General features: G+C 35.7%; 1 protein-coding gene across 3 annotated transcripts in view; it reads left to right on the top strand.

Moving 5' to 3' along the window:
* The window catches only part of LOC105568130 (hemicentin-1), a 154,159-nt gene that overhangs the window by 117,121 nt on the left and 12,848 nt on the right, over positions 1–24,190 (top strand). Inside the window, exons 6-18 of one of the 3 annotated variants that reach the window (XM_012023542.1) lie at positions 2,350–2,534; positions 6,529–6,679; positions 9,067–9,178; positions 9,394–9,572; positions 9,953–10,297; positions 10,747–11,013; positions 11,702–12,058; positions 12,474–12,734; positions 13,043–13,300; positions 13,877–13,894; positions 14,468–14,608; positions 17,114–17,150; positions 22,359–22,789. In XM_012023542.1, coding sequence (XP_011878932.1) covers positions 2,350–2,534; positions 6,529–6,679; positions 9,067–9,178; positions 9,394–9,572; positions 9,953–10,297; positions 10,747–11,013; positions 11,702–12,058; positions 12,474–12,734; positions 13,043–13,300; positions 13,877–13,894; positions 14,468–14,608; positions 17,114–17,150; positions 22,359–22,789 — 2,742 coding nt within the window. The remainder of the gene's footprint in view (positions 1–2,349; positions 2,535–6,528; positions 6,680–9,066; positions 9,179–9,393; positions 9,573–9,952; positions 10,298–10,746; positions 11,014–11,701; positions 12,059–12,473; positions 12,735–13,042; positions 13,301–13,876; positions 13,895–14,467; positions 14,609–17,113; positions 17,151–22,358; positions 22,790–24,190) is intronic. The other 2 variants (XM_012023543.1, XM_012023544.1) reach the window with 2 other exon arrangements.

Genomic DNA, 24,190 nt, shown 5'->3' with positions numbered 1-24,190 from the left:
ATCGGCGCTAATGGATATACCTACATGTACAGCGAACGGATATGCATCGTCACCGATTAACACGGTTCTATAAGCCATTTTTATCGTAAGCTGTGTGTCCCTGTAGGAGCTTCCGGATCGATTTAACGATATTGAAATGACAGTTTTCGAATATTCCATTAACCGTGAGTTTCCGGAATAAGCGCGGTCCCGGAGCAAGCATTGAAAAGTTGTCCATCACGCTTGTCCATCGACATCTCTGTCGCTAGAACGACATACACACATTTCGGCCAAATGCTAAATAAACAACCATCAGCCAAATAATTGCTCGGCTATGTATCAAATAACAATTACTTGGATAACAATACTGTCATTAGCTATATAAATAATTCATATCGTGCGAGGTATTACCAGACTGTTGTTCTTATCACTCACGTGGCACGAAATATTATACTTGCAATGGGTAATACCAATATTTCTGTGAAGCTTCCAAAGTTCGTAAAAATCTTACACACCTCTTCCTTTAAAATCTATAAAATATAATCTAACCGTTTTTGTACCATGACTGACTTCAGAAAAAATATATGCATAAACCCCAAATTGCTCGCGCATATCGCTTCTTTTGTATCTTTAAGTCAATTATATACATTTGCAAAGAATATAATATCGATGCAAGATGAAAGACGATATGAAATTGTCGAAATTGGCGCGTCTCACACGTATCCGCAGTCATGTCGATCTACCCTCAATTACACATGCCAACCCTAATGTCGCTTCAGTGTCATGCGGAGCCTAGATACCATGCGATCGTCATTACACGGCGCCTATGAGTGACTGTTGGCCGTGTTTCATGTGGTTGATACACAGAAACGACCGTACATCAGACAGACGAGTATGGAAATCGCCAAATTCGACGTGCGAACGCCAGTATAAAGTTAGCTCACCTACTTAAGAAAAGAACTCTATAGTATATTCAATTGCTTATCGTTTGCACGTGTATTCCAATTTTTGTCTGCTTTTGTACCTTCGGTACAAAAATTATTAACGGAAGAATTTTGAAGGGGCCAATAAATCCCTCGACTAAAAAATTGGATTGAAATAGTCTTAAACTATAGATTTTCGTTTGCACAAATCCATCCAATACGATTTTTTGTTTGCACACTTTTAAAAATAAAGTTATATGCAGATAAATTTGATGAGCAGAACAGGTCAGTTGCAGTAGCTCAGTTTGAAATATAATCGAAAGCAGTCAGAATAGTTGATTTTATCGTTTGCACTTTTACATACATACTTTTCGAATCTTTATTTGCTTACTGGTTTGACCTCTCGCTAAATGTTACTTGTTTGTAACTTCATTATGAAGGATGTGCAAACGAAAAATGAAATTGTACGGGAATACGCAAACGAAAATTTATCGATTTATTTGAAGCCAATTTTCTCGTAGGTGAGGAAGAGGGGTTAACTTTACCTACATTAGACTAGTGCGAGCTTCGTGGCTTTACTGCGACACATCCGCCGTAAATCCGCGATACCAACCTCCAATGTTAGAAAGTCACGGTTTAAATTGTAATGAGTTATTTACAGTTCGTTCATTGTGATACTAGACGACGCAAGAACATAAAAGATAGTAGCGGACGTTGGTAGACACAAGTGGGTCTTGCCTGCTCATGTGTTTCCTTTACCAAGAGCACGTACATGTGCTAACTAGTTTATAATATGAAAATAACGTAGTCATGATACATGTAAAATCTATAATATATTTTCCAGTCGGTTTACACGACTCAAATTATCATGAAGAACACTAAATGTTAAATAATTGTCAATAAACAAGGGTCTCCGAATTATTTCAAATTTATGTACAGGCCGATAAAACCAAGTGGCTGGTTTTGATTTTAAAAAGATTATTTGGTTAACATGTATATTTAGGATATAATTGCTAATGTGAATAATAAATACATATTAATATGTGTATGTATTAATCTGATTGTTCCATATTATGCTATCTATATAATATTATATTATAATATTATATTCTATACTATATCATAATATTATATTGTATACTATATAATTTACACGATGCGATTAAAAAGAATTGAAGACCTACGTTAATTTATTTAAAGTCCCCACAATATTAAAATATTCTCCTTTCTTTTCTGCAATATTGCTCAAAGGACAAGGTAAAAATATAAAGGAAATCGTCGTTATTCGAAGTATAATTTTAACTGTTGTCAAATAAATGTCAAGATTTTACCTAAATTTTTATTATTATTAATTATTAATGCCGTGTCGCAGTTAGCTCGATTTAATCGAGTGCTATTCCGGTCTTCCGTTATTTATTATTCCAACACTTGTCTACTCTCTTTACAGTACGTCCGCTGAAGATGGACTTGGACGGGGTGGTTGGTCACGTCGTGCAAGGAACGAAGATTTTATTGCAGTGTACGGTGCAAGCCGCACGACCTGCCGCCAATGTGACGTGGAAGAACGGAACGCACTACCTAAGCGAGAGCAACGAGAGATTTGAAATGTTTGAGACGAAAATACAGGGAAACGTGAGTAGACTCGGCGGTATTGTAATTGTAAATTGTAATGCACACGATTTTTAATGCACGCTAGTTTGATAATTTGTTTGATAGTTTGTTTGATAGTTTGTTTGATAATTTGTTTGATAGTTTGCCACTAAAAAAAATACACATCTACCGTTTCTATCGTAAAGTTATCCATTTATTGTTCTTACAAAGTAGGGCTACAATTAAAAGTCTTAGATTAAAATATTTTACTTGTCAATTAACTACAAGGCTACTTTGGCATTGCTGTTTAAAACAAAGTCGTTAAAATGTAGCAAAATTGTTAATTGTTTCTCTTTAATAGAAAAAGAATAGATTTTAATAAAACAGATCTCTTCATTCACCAAACGCGTTCATTACTAGGTAATCTGCATAGAGTTCCAGGATGTACAATAGATTCTTAATAGGCTCGAATTTTTGCGTCGACCTCACCGCGATTTGCATTTAAATAAATGTACAGAATAAACATGTTTGGTGGTATGCGACAATGAATGGGAGAAGCGCTTCGCGCAAAAGTTTTGATTCAGTTACTTACTCGGCGAAAGCGTACAGACTCGCAAGTGCCATAGTAAACTTCGCAAAACTACCTACCGGGAAATTCTAAATCGATCGGTACAGCATCTATCGTATATTTTAATTCCCATTTAACGTTTTTGCGACGGCAACAAATTTTCGTGTTCACTCCAGAAAAAGTGTTGCAGTCGAAACGAATTTAGAATCTAGGAAGTTCGACAGTTTATCGATCGATGTGCCTCTCGGGGTTTCTTTTCGAATTTAGATTTGTTTAAAAGCGGAATTTTGCCCGCAAAAAAAACCGCATCACTTGCGATTTATCTTTCCATTGTTTCGTCAGGATGAGAATGATTGAAAACACACATTTTCTTTTCACTCTACCTCGCAAAAACTGCTGGCGCTCGTACAATGGAAAGACGCTCGCAAAAATCTCGAGAGAATTAAATTAATTCCAACGGCTCTTTGTTAAACAGAATATGTTTTTAATTAATTTTTGGTCGTGGAATAATTGGATGGAGCAAACTGAAATTGTTTGGAAATGATAGCGTCAAGGAATCGTCATTTACTTTCGAGTCACGTGGTCCTGTTTTATTCTCGACTTGTAAAAAATCAATTTCGTGCTTGAACGAGTAGCTGCACGGCAGTGGCGGCATCGAAAAATCATTAGACCCCTCTACATGTCGTGCCGTTGCGCTATCGCGTATACGTATATGCATGCAGAAGTCGTAGGCGTCACGCAGCTATCATAAATCCATTACGGAAGTATCTGAAGCTATAAAGCCGCGTGCACGCAAAATGACTGTATACGAGACCGCCCGCACCTACGTGATGCAATTAGTGCAAAAAAAACGTCGTCACAGTTAAAAGTCGTAAGGTAGATAAAACGACGTTGTGTTTCGATAACAAAGGGTTCTTTATGTGCGAAAAATGTTGTCCCGCGGAACAAAAACATCCACGTCTATCACTTTTCTTTATTATTCCGCTCTCTGTACGTCGACGTATACACAAGTTAAACTAACGATTACGAAATATCATTAAGTCAAAAGTAAATCTGCTATATTAAATCAATACTGAAAATCACTATTTTAGTATACAATAATTTACATATCAGCGGTTACCTTCTATTATCTTGCGCGTAATAATTTTACAAATAAAAGAATGTATTTATTTTAATAAACTAGAGATAAACGTTCGATAACGTGAAATAGCAAGACAACGCATGCGACGAATTAAATTCACTTTGCGGTATTAATTAACGATGTTTAAAGAGGAACCATCAACACATTACGTCTCGGCGCGTTGGCAAAGTTAACGAATCGTTATTAATTAAATTGCTGGCTCGCATAATTGCGATTATATATTCCTAATATTTACAATTTCATATGATTGGGACGTCATAATTAGCATTGTTTACTAAGTGAGCCTGATTATGGAACGAGCAACGATACGGCCCATTCAGGACACAGCAAGCGGTTTCTATGGCAAGCAATTACACGCCACAAATTCCTGCCGATATGAGCGTCACGTCATCACGGGATTAAGAGGATCACATTTTTAAGCTCGAGTACACACTTTCGCGCGAAGGAGGATATTACAAGCTCGGCGGGAGATGGCTTTACAACAATTTTCCTACAAGCGTTACCTCGTGCTCTTCTGTATACCTACTTGTACGGATTTTCCTGATAAATCGATTGACGCCATATAATTGGGAAAGTACATCACTTTTTGTTAGATTTTCAGTTAATAACAAATTATTTAAAAAATTCTATGGAAAAGAATATGGAAATAAAGGGCATTTATTTTATAAAGATAATATTTTATAAAATTTATACATATATACAAGGCTACTGGTGCACATATATAATATCTTGGTTTCATTTTCTTTGATACAATTTTAATAATAATATTATAATAGTGATAGAACTGTGCAAAAATAAAATTTGACAAGAATAATTCAAGGCATCTTTTTAATGGCATAAAACTCTGTTAATTGATAAATAATTTAAATTATATTTTTCACAAGATTTGTTCTACGTGATTAAATTATATTTTTGCTAATAATCGAAAATACTTTAATTACATGTCAATAAAAAATTTATGTTTAAAGTAATGTTTTAGTTATAGAAAGCAACAATCTCAATTTTTAATTTTACACGGAAGATTGAAGGAATGAAAATTATTTCAAGGAATAATTACATAAAAAGTAATGCAAATTATTGTTTATTAAGATAAATTTATTTCTCTTTATTCCGATATGGAGATATCATTAAAATTATTTCCTGTTCACATAATCATCGTTATTGGGCAAATATAAATTTGACTTTTGTATAATCACTTATTGTTGTACGTGATGCTTTAAATCAGCATACATGCAGTACGGATGAAACATACAATTACTAGAAAGAAAGTAATCAATTTTATCGCAAATATAACAAGGTATACCTTCTCATTATATGGGTCAGCTTGTTAGTTGCATTTTCAATTGCACTGTACAATTACAGAATTATTAAAGTTACGCGGAGCTTTAAATGCGCGTAGTATTACGTTATTTTTTCCTTCGCAAATTGGAGATTGATATAAAAATTCGGCATTTTTTGATGAACCAGTGATACTCGACAATGATCAAAACGTATCATAGAAATATGATAACGTGGATATTCTCAATATACGACACGAATTAATTAATATTGTAAATCCTATCAAAACAGATAAAACTTAATGGAATTAGTTATATTTTTGTGTCTGCATGCATATATATATATATATATATGTATTATTCATAGATCATCTTAGTCTTGTAAGCAAAGTTGGATAAATTAAAATTGTGAGAAAGTAAACGGACTAATTAAAATTAAGTTTAACGGTTTTTTTTAATGTCTTTTATTCCGAGTCGTAAATCTGTTTCTTTCTTCTTTAAAGTCGTTTCAACAAGTGTCTCTTATAACGCATTCACCCTATTAGTTACGCACACGCTATCTGTCATTTGAAATAACCTGAAAAACCTCTCACTCGACGAGAGCTAAATTTTGCGATAACCTACATTTTAAAGTAATGAAATTAAGAATGAATACATGTATGCAAACATCAATGTCATTACTTTTAGCTAAAAGATGATTTATAAATAACGATCTAAATTATTCTAAATTATCACGCTTACTTTTATTATTAGAGAAAAGTCCTCTATTATAAGATAGGATTCTAATGTGAGATAGTAAGTTTTCATCGTCCAAATTCAATCGCAAATCTTTTTTCGCAACGATTACACGATCTAACAATCAATTTTCCACTAAACAGATTTCACTCCAAAGACACTGAATTCATGGTGGAACTAACAGATAATGCCTATTAATTTAGCAGAAACTCCTCTGTCTCATATTAGAAGCCTTTTTTAATTTAAAAATTTAATGGTATAAATATTAAAAGCTAGATACTTTCCTACTAATCGTTTAAATCTTTTTGTTCATAGGAGGACGGTACATTCGACACGATAAGTTATCTCGCGTTTACAGCAACGGTATACGATAACGGCAAAACGTTCAAGTGCTACGCTGAGAATTCGGTTACTCGTACTGAAGATCTGAAGCCAATGAAGGAAGCAACAACAATCGAAGTATTATGTAAGTATTACAAGTTGAGATGAATTAGTCATTACTGACGTCAGAACTTCTTTCGCATACATTTTGTGGTTATGACAATTTTGATTTTTAATCTTTTCACCAGTATATATTCTTTTATTTACTTTTCTCGCGTAATGTAAAATTTTAACTTTTTTAAGAGAAAAATATGTATACTTATATATTATATGTATGTCTCTTATTTAAAAGGAATAATCGCAAAGAGATTGGAATCAAAATTGTCATATGGAATCAAATGGGATTGGATTAGCTCGGGGAAAGACAAAGTCCAATGTTATCTAAGCAAACATCCAAAAATTTTACAAGCAAGTTGGATTATGTAATAGCTGCTTCTAACCATTTCATGAGTAATAATAAAAGCGCATAAATTTGTAATTTTTAATAGTTACAAGTACTGATTAATAGTATTAAAACAACGACTGTTGCAACAAGATTGCATTGTAACCCGAAATTCACACATTTCCGTACCGCAGCGAGCATATTCTGCATCTACGGGAAACTGCGAGCTACAAGAGCAGTTATTAACATTTGCATACACTTAGCCCTTATGAACTAAATCCTTTAAATAAATAATTCTACACATACCCGTTCGCTATTCATCAGCATAATATTATGCAAATTAACGTTGGCGGCGCGAGCAATCAGTAGAATCTTAACATGCTGTCGAATTTAAAAACTTGTTTCTTGTTTCTACATAAAATGAAAAACATACAATTTCCACGCAACAGCAACAGGATAGGATCGAGATTTTAAGACGTCATTTTAATGAAGAGATTGTGCTGAAACTCGAAATTATTTTATTATCCCTTTGCAAAAGACTTTCTATATTTCTATCTATATTTTTAGACTCAAGTCAACAACTTTTAAAAAATATATCGTGATTTTAGCAGAAAAAGAAAAATAGATATAATTGAAGATCTTTCTGGCTTCAATTTACGCTGCAGAAGTTCAAGTAAACGTGTTTAAAAGTTTCCAAAAAGAACGATTGAAAATGTCAAAATGATGAAAGTTAAAAAATTTCAAAACGCAAGAATATTTTTCGTCTGGCTATTTGATAAATATTTATGTTGCCTTTTTGAGGAATTGGCTCGTATAAGTCGCGCAACGTTTATATACGATTTTCCAGTTGCACGCTTCAATAAATCAACGATACGCGATGGATTACTTGTGCTGATATACTTGTGGATGCTTTTACAATATTTTCTTGCGATGAAATAGTTAATTTTAATATTGGAAAACGTTATTTTATTTCAGCGTTATCGAAAATTAAAAAATACAAACTCTGATATTAAATATATTTACAATGTCATCGTTCACAATATATTCACAAAGTCATCAAGAACTTATTACTCGAAAAGAAATCCCAATTAAAAGAATTAAAATAGTTCACATTAACGGAAAATTATTTCTTTCTAGCATCCCACAATAACGATGCAGCTAATCCTTTCGTAGCATATTAGTTATTATAGATTTATGACTCGTCTAGCTCTAAAATCAGGAGCGCAGTTACAACTTTTTTTTCATCGAGGACGTGATGTCTTGATTACGTGAGCACGGAAACGGACAAAAAGAGACGGACGGTTGTGTATCTCCCTGATGTTTCCAGTTACAGTGCGAAATGGCGGAGAAACTTTCGTTTTGCAGCCAGAACGAGGACTACCCATGGATTGGAAACGAGAAACTCCAGACATCGAGTTTGGCACGTTTCCAACTCCCCGGCTTGCATCGTGACAGCAACTCTACGTATTTACGCGAGAATTTTGTTTTATATATCCTCCGTTTTCTAGGACCTGCGTTAAGTGCATAATATTGTGACCCGAGCGCATCTATATTTTACATTCAATTTAGGTTTTTGTGTTATCCATCTTGGACAGAAAGCGGTCGTGAAAATAAAAGGATCTTTACGGTCTTAGACATCGAAAGGAGATGAAATTTTACTTCATAAAAAAATTAAGTCATTAAAAGATTCTTGAAATAAAACAAAGGATCGGGAAAGATTAAGCTGCCTTTTCGCAGTCTATTTCTAATAATATAGCGATATGACAGGTTAATCTTTCTGCGTTTAAAATATTCAATTTTCAATATTGACTTGACAAGTATCTCAATAGAATTAATATACACTAGTATCAATTGTACTAACCTATTAGCGTTCAAGAATTAATAAGAACTATTTATTTTTAATTAAATAGATTCACTTAGCCATTATCACATTTTCTTCTCCTTTATTGAAATTCTCCCTGACAAGTGCTCATCAGTTAAATTTAGATCTCCTTCATTGGAATTTTCTCTGATAAATGTCTCAACTTTCTCCATGTTCGGCTAAATCTGGATTATTATCGTTTTTAATATTTATTATTTTATTGTTGTAGATCCGCCGATGATTAAAATGAAACCGAACAACATAACTGTTAACGAGACAGACGACTTTTTTATATTCTGCGACTACGAGGCAAATCCGGCTACGCTGCTAAAAGTAACATGGTAAGTGGCCATTACTGCATAAATATGTACCAGTATGAATTAATTCTTGAGAATGACGACCATTTTCCCCTGCGGGAGTTAGAAACTGGTTCTCTTGGACAAATTAGCAGCGGAATTAAAGACATGTTTGTTTTATTGCCACTGCTTTTACATCTGGAAAAATAAGTTGGCGCTATTTCTTCGTTTTATTTGTCCCCCTTAATCGGGTGATGCAGGTTACGAGATGACGACGAATTAGCGTTAAACGAAGAACATTATGACGGTGGAATCACGGAACAAACAGCACTCACGGTGAAAAACGCGACTCCTAGCGACATGGGTTCTTACAAATGCATCTTGGAAAACAATGCCGGCTCAACCGCTTCCGAGGACGCCGTGCAGGTTTCGGTCTTTTGTACGTATCACAAGATAGATAACAGCAGTCAATCGTTGAATACACAGCAGTCGATAAGATCTGAAGTCGCTACGATCTTACGTGGTTTATAAAGCTCCGGTTAGTAATAAATCTAAATCGGAAAGAATCCCATTGTACTTTCGGCGGAACCTTATCTTCTTATTTCTCGCGGCGGTAACTTTCAGCGGGGCGCAGTTTATCCTTTTATATTAGAAAACGACGAGGTTCATTGAAAGCTATGCGATTACATCGGGAATAAAGTTAGCGAGAGTTCGGGGCGCGCGACGTACTTTCGAACTTGCACGAGATTTATACCGCGGCGCGGATATATATATATATATATATATATATATATATATATATCCCGTTTTATCATGTAGATAAGCCGGTGGTGGAAGTGATAATGGATCCGGAAACACCTGTGAACGAAGCGGATCGTCAGAACGTTTCGTTAACGTGCGAGGTCGACGCCGGTAATCCGGCGATACTGGCAGCCGTTCGTTGGTACTTGGACGGGGATCTATTGAAAGAACTTCCGGACTGCTCGAGGAACAGCACTGCCATGACATCAAGCTCCGAGGAATCACTGGCGTTCTGCGACATCGACCCCAGTAAGCTGCTGCTGGAATCTGTCGGCCGCACTTTCCACGGCAACTACTCCTGCGAGGGGAAAAACGAGGCTGGTTGGGGACCGGTCTCTCCAAGCACGCCTGTCGTAGTTTATTGTAAGTCCTCTGTCACATGTCACTCATTCGTGTTACTACGAGATGATGGGGGGGAGAAACTGGTGATGCCTATTATGTTTCCCAGCTGTAATACGTTATGTCCATTATACGTTTCAGATTTCGTGGATTTTTTTCAGTAACAAACCAAAATTATAAATGTTTCTGTACACTTAAATTTCGATTTCGCATTAATTATCGGCAGAAATTTATAATTAATTTGTATTATAACTAGTAATCTCGAGACTTTGCAATATATTGTGAAATAACACATTGTAAAAGTGGTCATTATACTCGGCACTAATTACTGTAGTGGTAACGATAAATTATCGATTGCGGACTTTATCTTGCATACGTACACAACCGATATCTTATTACATTAATCGGATTATATTTAGCATGGGTATACCAATTTCTCCCTCGCACTCCGCATCCCCGAAACATTTCCACAGATAAGCCCGGCCCGGCATCGATAACGTACGAACCTCGGCAAGTGGTGAAGAAACAAGCGTTATCCATCACTTGCTTCGTTTTGGACCCCGGCCGACCGAGGGTGTCAGGCTTCAAGTGGCTGCGCGGCTGGCACCGACTTCCAGATGAGAACGAAGCCACGCTCTTCATCGAGTCAGTTAATTTGGAAACCGAGGCGAATTTCACATGTCTGGCGTACAACGAAGCCGGTGACGGAGAGCCAGCCACAACGTTTATCGATGTATCTGGTGAGTGACATGTGTCAATGCGTCTAAAACCGTGTCCTGCAATTGCTGAGTTTCATGGCGACATTTTAAAACCCAACCAACAATAACATAATATTTACGGACTCGAATAATTACGTTCATTTCGCTTCAAAATGTCTATTTTAAATTAAATTAAATTAAGAAGACCTGAGAGCGGTCCTGTATAATTTTATATAACATACATACAAATTAGGTACTACCTCAGCCCTTAATTTTCATTTAGACACGTGTCCACGCGTCCAAAACCATATCCAGCAATCACTGGAATTTTATTTTAGAACCCGATTTAGGTTATCCGACTAATAATAACTTGTTCAAGAATTCTATTATAATAATTTAATTTACTTCGTTCGTACGTTCAAAATATCTATGATATCTATTCTTCTTTTTATCAAAGTTAAATTCAAGAGTTATAGAAGAAACTCTCGACAATTGTATATTTTTATCGTAAGATAGATACTGCCCTCTTTCTCAATTTTATTTGCTTAATATAACATACGTCTAGTCTCGCGATAAATCTAACATAGACATCAACGCTTTATATTAAACGTTATATAATAGTTAAGGAGCTTCTATTCCCGTACACGACGTAATAGATTGTCGACGTTTCTCATAATTATTGAATGACAAATCCCATTATGCTTAACCGAAAGTTATCGTCTCTCATTAGCGGCCCCGACGTTCATTAAGAAGCTGCACTCGTATCGCGGCTACGTCTACAGCTCGCCTAACGTGAGCATCATGTGTTGGGTTGAATGCGCCCCAATCTGCAATATTTCCTGGCTGAGGGATGACATTCCCATGGACTTCACGAAAACGAATCGATACTACGTGTCGAACGTTTATCATCCACCCGACCCGAGGACCAACGACTTCGAGAGCATCCAATCGACCCTTGTATGGAATCTGACGGTCTGGCCGAACGGTCAGCTCGACCGTGCCGAGGATAACGTCAAATTTACCTGCAGGAGCAGCAGCAACGGGATCGGTGCGGGCGTGGAGAGTAGTACTCACTTTCATGTCGAGTGTACGTTTCATTCGAATCTTTCTTTTTGCACGGCAATATCTCCACTTGCTTACATTCCATTTTATAACGGTCCATTTATTTAGCAAGATTGTGAAAGAACAAAGATCTTCTCGTTCCGCGCCGTAAGCGAGAATTTTCTCAACTTAATGTTTTACTCGCACAAGTATAAAGAACGTTTAACTTAATGCCACTTAGGTCTTACTATTATATGTTTATTGTAAATACAAAATACGAACGCGTTTCTGTAAAATCATTTCAAGCACGCAACAAATATTTCTCTAAACCTGAAAAAAAGAAAAATAAAGAAGTATACAGAAATTTGATCTTCGATTTAAAATTAAAATATCGCGCCGACTATTTAGTCATTTGTATTGATATATGTATGTGGCTGACTAAATTTAATTTTTTATTCAAGTCCCTCCGGAGGATATCACAATATCGAAGAAGATAATTAATGTGATAGTGGACACAATACCGGAGACCGTCGAGTGCAACGCGAAAGCACGACCGAAAGCAAACTTCCGGTGGTTCCGCGAAGGATCCACTGATACCATTATGGAAGGCCACGTGTTTGACTTGAAAATGCCAGTACCACGACGCAGTAACGGCACTTACTACTGCGAGGCGTCGAATCGTCATGGCTCTTTGAATATCTCAATGATCATGAATGTGCAATGTACGTTCTACTGCGTCTTTAGACTTTCAAATGAATAATCAAAAACTCGAACGTTCTACATTTATGCAGTTTATAAAAAGTGACGTATAAAAGATATTTAATCATGCTTTCCACATTCAATATTTAATCGTCTCTTTAGTTCGATAATTGGAGTCTAGACTTTAAAACATCTTTTTTAATGCAAAGTTTGGTATTTTGACAGTTTCCTTAAAATACCTTGTAAATAATCCTATATCCTTTAAAAAATAACCTCAATTCTTTATTTCCCGCTTTCGACATCTAACGGCGATGCCATATTTTCCATGCAGTTAAACCGGAATGCCACATAGAGAAAGAACGTTTCGAGGGCCAGGATTACGTCGTTTGCTCAGCCGTCGCTAATCCGAAAGAAACGGATTTCACTTGGTCATTGAAGAACGAAAACGACACGCTAGAGCAAGCTGCGGTAATACGAAGCGGAAGAAGTTACATGCTCCTCGATACCTCAGTCACTAACTTCCGGACGTACGTGTGCGTGGCGAACAACACAATCGGCCATTCTGTAGCGTGTGAACGCGACATACCAGGTTGGTACAACGAACTTTTCATTGATCTGCTGAGATATCACGCTTATATCTTGAGCGGTATTTTTTAAAACGGTTTTCCCTGAATTATTAGAAAATAGTCCGTGTTCCGAAACTAATTTTTTGTATCGATAAAAATGCGAGAAAGACATACCACCCCAAAAAAATGAATAGCAGTGTAATACGAAAACCTTGCGACTGTGCACAGAATTTATAAGTTTGCATTATACGATTAAAACCTTTTCGAAATAAAGAGAACAAAGTTACTACATGTTATAAATAAATTTTACACACAGATATTTACGATGAAATCGAACCTCTATAATGACGTCGGAAGTGTAACGTAAATTTCAAAATATCTGCAACAAATTAATATAATCTCAAATAAATATCATTAAAATTGTAACTATTTCGTAATTTTAATATTTCTTTATCTGTATCATATTAAATAACTATTTAGTACTTTTGAGGAATAAATTTGCAACGTATTTACGTAATTATTTGTTCAACTTGTAACGAAGATAATAGCTTTTAATATGTTAATCACACAAATATTTAGAAGAATTTATCGCTTTACAGTCCACCATGGAACTAAAAGTAAGTTGTACTTATATCACTTCAAATTTTATATACGATTACTCTTTGTGTGAATATATATTTATTATTTAGTATCCAATATATTACAACAATATGATATAGTTTTCTTATATTTTTAACAAAAATTTAATTGCAGTTTTAAACGTAATATAATATATCACGGTACACAGAGTGTTGCGCAAGTGAATAAAATAAAAATGCTTTGTAAAATTTTATTTCTATTTTACTTCTTGTTGTCATAACGGGAACAAAAATTCTTCTATTTTATCTCTAGATAAGCTATATGAATTTAAAATACAATATATGACGCTTTTCAATTATCGAGCCTTTTCATTGCCTTTTTATTTCAATTTTACACATTTTCGATAATTTTAGCGATATTTGTCTGCGACAAAAGTCGTGCTACAGATAGATTAAATGTACCATTTATCATTGTATATCACTTTCAGTATTTTTGTATTTTGGTAGAAACAATGAAAATGCCATTCATACATCATTATTCTTACGACCTTCAGTACATATCGTTTATACATCATTATCGATTATTATACGTTACAACCTATCGCGTTACAGGTCATATACCATGGTGGCATCAATTGGAGGGTAATCTGCTACTGATTATTATCGTAGTGGCGGTGGTCATGATACTAGTCCTAATACTAATCTGCGTGGCCATTTACATCGTCTGCCGACGGAAACGTAGCCAAATGAAATGTAAGTTATCTCTGATATATTATGTCGTTATCTGCGATCGTTCGCTCGCCGCAGCGATTTGCATGACATAGATCGTAAAATGGGATTTCTTCGAGTCCTTTTCACGACGTATCGATAACTTATACAGTTGTTTCGACTATCGTGGAATTTTTTAATTTTGTTGCATGGGAATAATTTATTTGATTACATTCTCAAGAGACTGAATTTCAAGCAAAATCCGAATCTGCGTTATATTTGTATCCGAAATACATATTTGATAAGGCTTCGAAGAAATCTTTGATCCGCTAGCCTGTAACTATAATTACAACGATCTAAATTCTAAATGATCGATATATATTACATGTTTTACGTCTGTATATACAGATATTCAAAATAGCACCTGACGAAACGTGAGAATAACAATGTGTCTTTATCTTAAAATATATTCGCCTTCCTAAATCTATGATTATTACAATTAGACACAAAAAATAATATTGCGAACAATAATAATGTTTCTTCCGTATACCCTGACAATAAATTTTTTTATTCCTGCCAGTAAAACGTGTTGTAATATCATCTCTGTGTTCGCATTCTTAGTATACTTCGCATTATCTTTGTTAATGCAAAAAGTATTTTCCCATGTAGTTAACAGCACACCATTTTTGAGTTTTTAAAATTATTAATTCACTATTTTATGCTCACTTTATAATTGTTTTAAGAATTCAATTCGATTTGATAAAGCTTCTTAAATAATGGTAACAAATAATGGCTTGAATCACGTGTAATCGTAAGTATATCAAAGTTATTTTAATCACATAATGCAAAATATTTAATTGATTTATTCATGTAATAATTACATATTTGCAGACCAAGTATATTATTAAAAAAAAAGTATTTTATTTTCTGACAAAGTTCTGTTAATTCGCGTAAACTAATGTAGATATATTACACATCGTGTACAATGTTATATTATCTTATATATTATAGTTTATGCTAATTGTAAGTAGAATAAAAGCATGCTCACCATTTGATATTTCTGTATAACGTAGCTAAACAACGTTAAATTTCCATTTAGATGGAAACATATATGAACAATTAAGAAGAAAAATACATGCTACGCTGCTATAACGTTGATCAATATTAATCCGATTTTAATAACTCTCTTTTGTTATAAGTAAAATTTAAAACATAAATATAACATCACATTGCTCTATGTTAATCATATTATTAATAATTAATCATTAAAATAATGATTCAAAAATATTTTGAACATGATGCCGCATAAATTAAATATACAAAACAGAATACTATGCAAAATTATTTATGTCAAATCTAATATTGTAATAATTGACAAAGGATATATGTAGAGAATGATTTAATTTGGATTTAATCTGGAAAATAAATCAAATTAAAAACTTTTTCCATTCATAAATTAAATTTAACTTAAATTAACACAATTTATTATCTGAATACAACGAATATTCCATACTTATTCCAAAGAGACTTTATATGCTTCTATATGTATTAATTTAATAATGAAGAAAATAATAACATCCATGACATCTAATAATATAAGCATTGACACGAATCTAACAATACAACGATGATTCTCATTGTGTCAAGTTGCATTTGTTATAAATAAAATGTTATAAATGAAATCTCTTTCATATTGTAGTAAGACCACATGGCTAGTTTTGGATTAGTAGCACAGATTAATCTGAGCTCTTCGATATATAACTGGATTTTAGTTGTCATTGATTTCACGTATTACCGTGTGTAAGAATAAACATTAATTGATGATCGATATACGAATGCGAAGTTTTTCTCGTAGAGCAATATAATATTGTTTCCTAGGTGTGGTACTTTACACGAAATAAATTTGGAACATATTTTCAGTGCTTTTCTCAGTACAGATGCCGCTTAAAGTTAATCGTTCCATGATAATTGCGGCGAAGAGTACGTTCGTATTCGCAGTACTAATTAATTGCTCGAGTTTTTTCATCTCATTTCCAACTTTCCCGCGAATTATTTTAATTAATCGTATGTAATTTTAACAATATAACTTTCACAAACCACATTTAACCAGCATGTAGATATTCAACAGAATATGAAAGTTATTGTGTGCATCAATTGTTTCTCAGTGTCTGGATATTCATTTATTTTAATTTTTGGCTAGCATTTTCAGCATACACTTTCTTTATTTAAAAAATTTTCGCCGTAATATAAAAAATATAATATAAGAAAATAATATAAAAAATATTAAATATTTGCTTTGAAAATTATGCATCTTTAATTAGTTAAAAGATGCACAATTTTATAATATATAAGTAATTGTATATATACATTTACAAAAAAAAAATGTTTTTCTTGCAAATTTTTGTCGAACAAATATTTACAATCTTCATAATTAATAACAGTTGTAACGTTATGGCAGCCAAGCATGTGTTCATTCAGTAGTTTTCACTAACACGAAACTGATTCGTTTCTGCTCTACTTTTTAATTTGGACTTGCTAAACAAAACACAGACAGTACTCGGGTGGTCCATCTGGAGGAACGCGAACAGTAAGTACAAACTGCAGCACACTATGTTTTCTATTTATGTTGTTTTAGTTTTAAAAACTCGATTTTAATTTACTGGCATTGGGCTCTATTAGATTTGCTCGCATATAGACATGATATAATGGGAAAATGCTGCTAACTTGCTAAGGATTGAATGCATTTTTCGATTTATAAAACACGAAACTCTCTATAATTGGGTAGAATGCATATTGTATTATTGCTTGTACATAGCCTTTATAGAGATACATAGTTAGTAAATTACTGTTGTTTGTGTGCATTCTTCAATAAAAATAGGCATATATTTCATCGGACGATTATAAAAAAGCTTCTTAATCATTTTTGAAATAAGTTTTCCCAATCGATACGCTTTAGAAAAATTAATAACTCATATTTTTTTACATTACAGCAAAAATAATTAGAAAAAGAATGGTAGAATGATATATATATCTTGCGTGTACATTACGAAATAAAATCATTACAGTTTCCGTATGCCAAAGTTTCATATGCCATTAAATTTAAATCATAATAATATAATTTTTGGATATATTTAATTTTGTAAGTAGTAATTAATAAAATGGGCATATTAAAAGTTTTATTTGGGAAAATTAAATGTGTCCATTATTTAAATTACTTTGATGAAAAATATAGCTTATAGACATATAAAGTGTTTGCAGGTATTCATTACTGAGTCAACTCGTTGCAAACGCACACGCAAATATATACAAACATTACACGCGTTATACTAGATTGTATACTCGTTGAAATGTAATGACCATCGAATTACATGTTTGCTTTATCATTTTATCCGTTAGATTATTCGTGTAATATTGCCCCTCTTTGTACGATACACCAATTTTTCGCATTAAGTAATAAGACTTTAATATTTCGTATTAAACAGCCGCAGTGATCGATGAATGCATAAAGGGTAGCTATAGAATAACCGATTCCACTGGCGCTCTTGTACACGGTAGCATGCAAGTTTGTCTCCGATCTGAAATCTCGCTGTAAGTGATCCTCTCTCTGCACACCTGAATACATATCCTAATGCATAATTTAACGACTACTTCCGGCTTACAATGGTGTACTGTCAACTTGGTACGAGCAAGGTAGGTAGTTAGTTGTTCACGAAAACGAACGGGATGTTCTACACGACGCTCTTTCACGTGCCGCAGTTACCGCGCGCGGGATGTAACTTCTTGCATAATTCAGCGAAGAGAGCTTGTAATTGTTAATATAGCTTGTAATGACCACGCAACATTGCTGGGGATATCTTCGGAGTTACAAGGTAGGTGGAGGGTTGCACGGATTGGGGTGAGCATTTCCAGGGAGTCTCTGTCGATCTTGAATAGCACCAGCTAGATTCTAATTATTACGAAATTACGCGAAATCACGCAAAACGGAGGAATGACACAGCTGCAGTTTATAACTCTCTTATGCACAAAAAGTGTAATTAAAGCTTGATTGTGTAAAAAAAAATGTCTCTCGCAACTATTTATGAGGATAAAAATTATCTTATTTTTCTACCTATCTATAGCTCATTATTCTAGGAGTATAACCTTTTATTGTTTGGAAAATTGCGCTGCAACCTTCTTGCAGCGTTACAACTTACGCTGATACAAAGAAGCGCTTGGAAAATATTTTTAAACGTCGACGCTCAAGGCCTCTTTACTACGATATTTTTAGAAAGAATGCATCCGCATTTTTGCCATAGCGCTCTCTCTCTCTCTCTCTCTCTCTCTCACACACACACTCACTCACAAAAACACACACGCACATACACACAAACGGTTTCTCATCGCATGCGCAACCTTTTTGATTCACATAGCGATATGGCGACGCGCCTTATCTTACAAGTCTACGAGTTGCGCACCGAGTTTACATTTAATTTAGTCCTTTCGCTTATCGATGTTGGTTCTACTCCGAGATATTGTTGTATATCAGCGGAAGTTAACAAGAAACTGTTTGTAACGGACGCACAACGGATCGCGGTCGCCGTGCGCTCAATAAACATGCAGTATCTTCCGGTCTTACGCCTTCCAAGCGAGGTCAGTTTGATTTGAAAAAAATAACGTTTCAGCGTAGGAAATTCTTTTTTGTTCGATAAAACAACACATACGCGTTTGTTCTGCCGCCGCGACCGGCCATGGCGCGTCGATGATGTTTTATTGTTGAAGTACTGAATACGGCATTATTCAACAATCGTATTCTTCGCGTGACGGAGAAATGTCGCGTGACTTGCAATGACAAAAGGGACTGCACTGCACAAATTGTTTCCGCGGGTCTAAACAGGACGTAGAACGATGCGCTCATTCCTGCATGGCATTTAAAGACACAGGAGAGAAATCTGTTCACAGTGAATCGAAATTGCACGAGCACAAGGTAGTATGCAGCCTAGATCTATCTTCTTTGATAGCAAGAATTAGTGTAATGAAAAGCGATTACTCGATATTGGATTTTGAGAAAAAGAGGCGTAATGAAAATTATTGGAAAATAGGGGAGAGTTGCCGAATGCGTACCACTTAAAAATCGATATTTTTTCGTCTTTTTTCTCTAAAATTACTTTTCCTGGAAAATATATACACATAAATACTGGAAAATATTTATAAATTGATTGTATCTTGGTACACGGTTTGACCTGCACATGCCAAATTATACGGTTGCGTAAACGGAGCAAACATTAAACCGCTACACGTATACTCGATTTCATATAACGAGCGGGCGATAATTGTTCCATTTTCTGAATTAGCTCGATTTCACGGTTTAACGTGTGTGCCATTGGTATCGGCCGATCTCTGGAAATGCGCAATTTCGCAATCACATCGTAACTTCTTCTCGCGCCACTCATTTGTCACTGCTCCGTGATAAATCGAACAAGAAATATGCTCACGTATGACATCGCGATAAGTCCCTTTTGATGGATTGCCGCCGCACTCATATCAGTGCATTTGATACACGTGCACCGAATCTCGGAAGGTATGTCGCCACCGCATGCCGTCCGCATTCGACAAATTATTTTATTTCAGTTAGACTTAAAGGTCTGCCGAGCCGGTCCCGCGATTTAGCGGATACGAGTCATTAAATTAGTTCCAATGCAAGCACGTGCACGCCGTGCACATCGATAATTGCCGTTTACCGAGAGAAGTTCGATCTACGAGAGATGTAACGCGGCGCAGCGACAAGCTTTAAACCGGGCGTGCAATAAAACGGTAGAGTGCTGGAAAAGCTTCAAAACGGCGAGCAAAAAGCAATGGCGTAACTGAAGATTCCGAAACGAAACAGGAGAAAGAAATTAAAAAAGGGGTAAAAGTGAAGAAGATAGAAAAGAAGGGAAAGGGGTTAGGAAAGGGGGAAAAATAAATAAAAAATACAAGCTGAAATGACAGGAAAAGTAGACAGGAGCGGAAGAGCTAAAAAGGCAGAGGAAAAGATGGTGACAGAGATCGACGTTGTTTGAAATGATGGGTGAAGGGACCTTCCTTAAGTTCATCTGCTGGAAGGCTTCGTAAACCTTGGCTACGTCACTGGCGGAAAATATACCGAATGGAAAACGTCGTACGACGAATCGTGCCGGAGCAATCGCAGTTTCCCCCGCGATGCAATCTTTTATACCTTACGCGCGCTTGACGGCGATACTCGACGAAGCTTTCCCGACTCGTATTCTCAACGACATTTTTCTGCCATTCCCTTGAGAATTTTGCAGTTCCGAAATTTCGCGCGCTAAAGTTCGCATATACAATTCCAATGGCAATTCAAATTCGACTGTAAAAGTCGCGTCAGTTTTTCTTTATCGAATTCACCGTGTGATGATTGTGAGAGCTAATTATAGATTTTCGGGAAATTTCAATATTCATACTCCGCATAGTTGCGCATAACTTTGAATATCGCTTCTGCAATTCTCCGAGTTTAATGCCAGTCAACTTTTTAGCGACACTCGTGTAATCCACTGCAGAGATTTACTGCGAGGGTCACCCTAACTTATTCGAGAGAATTTATAATCGGATTAAAACGCGTATTGTTATATCGCGCTTCTTACGGTGCAATTAGTATAATTAGCTTGCTTACTTACATTAATCATATTCCGGGCTCATTACGCACGCAATGTCTAAAGCGTGTACAATAAAATAGGATACGATCCATTAAGCTCATACCTTTTATTTTCCAGATTTACGGAAATAAACTATCGCCTAATCACCGTAGCTTATTTTAACGGAGATGAATTTATAACATTTCTCAGGATTCAATATCGATCAAACCTGCGCTTTATCAGATTTTCTTATTTCGCCGGTGAAAAAGAAAGACAAACGCTCTTGTAGAACTACAGCGGGGATTTCTCTAGCGCCGAGATTTATTTCCGTCTTTAGGGTCTCTGATCCCGCCGGAGACACGACATGCCACGCAATGTTCCCCATTTAGATAATGTAATTCGGGATATATGATAGCCGAATGCAAGAACGCAGCATTGTTTCTTGAAAATAAAACATCGCCGAGGCGCTTGGAGAAAATTTTTATTTCACCGACGGATTACTTTGTCACAAAAAAATATATACGTTCATTTATCAAAAACTTCATACTATTTTGTTTAGAATATGAAACTGTATACTTGTTTAAAAAAAATTGTTAGAGAAGCATTATTCATTATCTTGCCAAATGCAATACGCTTGACCGCTCGGCAACTGATTTATCTTTCTATCCGCTTCTCTCTCGCTTATTTGATCTTCCGTCTCTCCCATTTGCGCGGTAGTCAACTTCACTCGACAACTCTCGGGTCAAGTAGGATAATTGAGATCCTTGAATAAATGGGACAATGCAATGATTTCCTAATGATAAATTTAGCGGCTGCCATTTTCCAAATGGCTACTAAATGAATATTCAGCGTCTCCGAGCCGAAAAAAAAATTGGAATGGAAAAAAATTACGAATTTAACTTTCCCTTCAGAAAGATGTAAAAGTTTTTACCGCATCCTGCATAATTTACGTTCGTATTAACGGAATAAACGAACAGCTCCCTCTCTTTCTGCGTTCAATTTTACGCGTTGCACCTACTTTGAAATCTTCTCGGGTCAACGCTATAATGGATACCTCATTTATCATTATAAGGTCGACTATAATGGATACCTATCTTCTCTCTAATTTTATCACTGAGAACTCACTGGCGTCGTTCCATTTCACCCGCCTGGCTCAATTATCCTATGTGACCTCAATCGTTATACAGTCCAGACGGTGGACCGCCAAGTCCGACGGTATCCTCGCACTCGGTGCAAAGCCCGGCGCAGCCGACGCCGGCGCCGAGGTGGCCCTTGAAGCCGGGCGTGCTGGTGCACATCAATCGAACTCACAGCCTGCGATCCGGCCTGAGCGTTCACGCGAACGAGGCTAATCTACGTAACGAGCTGGTGGGCAAACATAACGACGAGCCGCTCAGGCAGAGGTTCCTCGACGAGACGCCGTTGTCGTCGATCGCCCCTAACCCGGCACGGACGGTATTCCGTCGCGGTAGGAAAGATCAAACCGCGCAGAGGACAACCAGCATGACCAGTCTCAGCGAGGACGGTATGCTCGCCCGGGCTAACAAGATAAAAGCCATGTTTGGCGTACAGCTCAAAGAGCAGGCCACCCTGCCCGGTATATCCAGGGAAAAGACAGGTAAGAGCAGTAGGAAAGGAGTCGAGCTATTTACCCGTGACTTTGCGAGATGTCATCCGACGCTAAGCCGTTTGTATTTGCAACTACTTGCTCGCCTCGAAGCAGTCGGCTTCTGTCGCAACATTTTCTAATTTCACACCTTAAAACCTATTTAAATGCGGGCCATTTAAACGTGATTTTTAATTTTACAAAACATCACACACGCTCGTGGCGGTAAGCTAGATATACGGTCTCTATACTGACGGATGCAAATATTTGTGAATATAAGTGGGTTAGACAAACGGCCTTTCCACACCGAAAGTCAACCAAATGTACCTCTGACCTGTTCCGCGCGTTCGCAAGACGTTAGTACTATCCTAACACAGTAAGCCAATAACGACCGTTCCATCTTTTTTTTTTTTAAATAATAACACTTTTGAGATCTGATGACTAAATTTGCAACTTGACAAATATATAGTGGCACATTTTGTCGAGATCTTGATACATAAATGATATTATCCAATTATATCTTTCGCCAAGACCACAATATTGATTTCACCGATTGCATTGAATTTACTGTACATTATTTCGATCTGTTCTCGCATTATTTTCTACCATTGTTTTTTTTTCTTTCCGACTGTCGCAGGTAATATCTTATTGTCCCGTTATTATCCGTAGCTTTTCCTTCGTAACTTTTTACGCGCTCTCATGTTAACGTTAACATTTCAGTTAATGAAAGCATCGCCGTGTTACTGGAAAGTATGTGGTGCGTGTTTTCCAGATACGTCGTGGACAACTTTGAAGCCTCATTAAGCATAGAGCTGCGTATGTAGCATGTAATTAACTTTCTAACTTTTCCACGCTGACGCTGGCCAGAACTTTATGTTCCAGAGAATGTTCAACCTTAGTGCACTTCAAATGATGCTTATTCAAAAGCTTTACTGTCATTACTTACAATTAGTCTACAGATTAAAAAATGAGTCTATTCAAAAACGAAATTTCAATACATGCAAAATTAAATCCACTGTATTAGCAAATAGGCGTTAATCAAGAAGTGCACGTTGTACCATTCTAAATTTTATACAAAAATGTATGTTCACGTACTTTCCATTAACGCAAAAATGTTAATATATTTAATGACACTTTGAAACTTTTATGTTAGTTTCTAAAAAATAGAAATTATACACTAGCATATGAGTATGGATTTTGTGTGTACATTAAAATAATTCATTTTTTGCTTCAAAAAAGGACTGTCGCATGGCTTTCTCGTCTCTTCGTTTCTTTGTTAAACGTACTAAATGTATTATACATTTTTATTTTACTATTCATGTCTGATGTACAATGTAATTTTCTTAAAAAGATAGAGAAGTCATAAATTGAAGGTACAGAAACAAAAATCTCTACGTTCCCTAAATACACACG

Source organism: Vollenhovia emeryi, unplaced genomic scaffold (genome assembly GCF_000949405.1).
Source record: "Vollenhovia emeryi isolate VEMERY1.0 unplaced genomic scaffold, V.emery_V1.0 DF939131.1, whole genome shotgun sequence".
Classification (NCBI taxonomy): domain Eukaryota; kingdom Metazoa; phylum Arthropoda; class Insecta; order Hymenoptera; family Formicidae; genus Vollenhovia; species Vollenhovia emeryi.
Note: the sequence above shows the minus strand (reverse complement) of the source record. Positions and strands in the feature narration are given on the sequence as shown.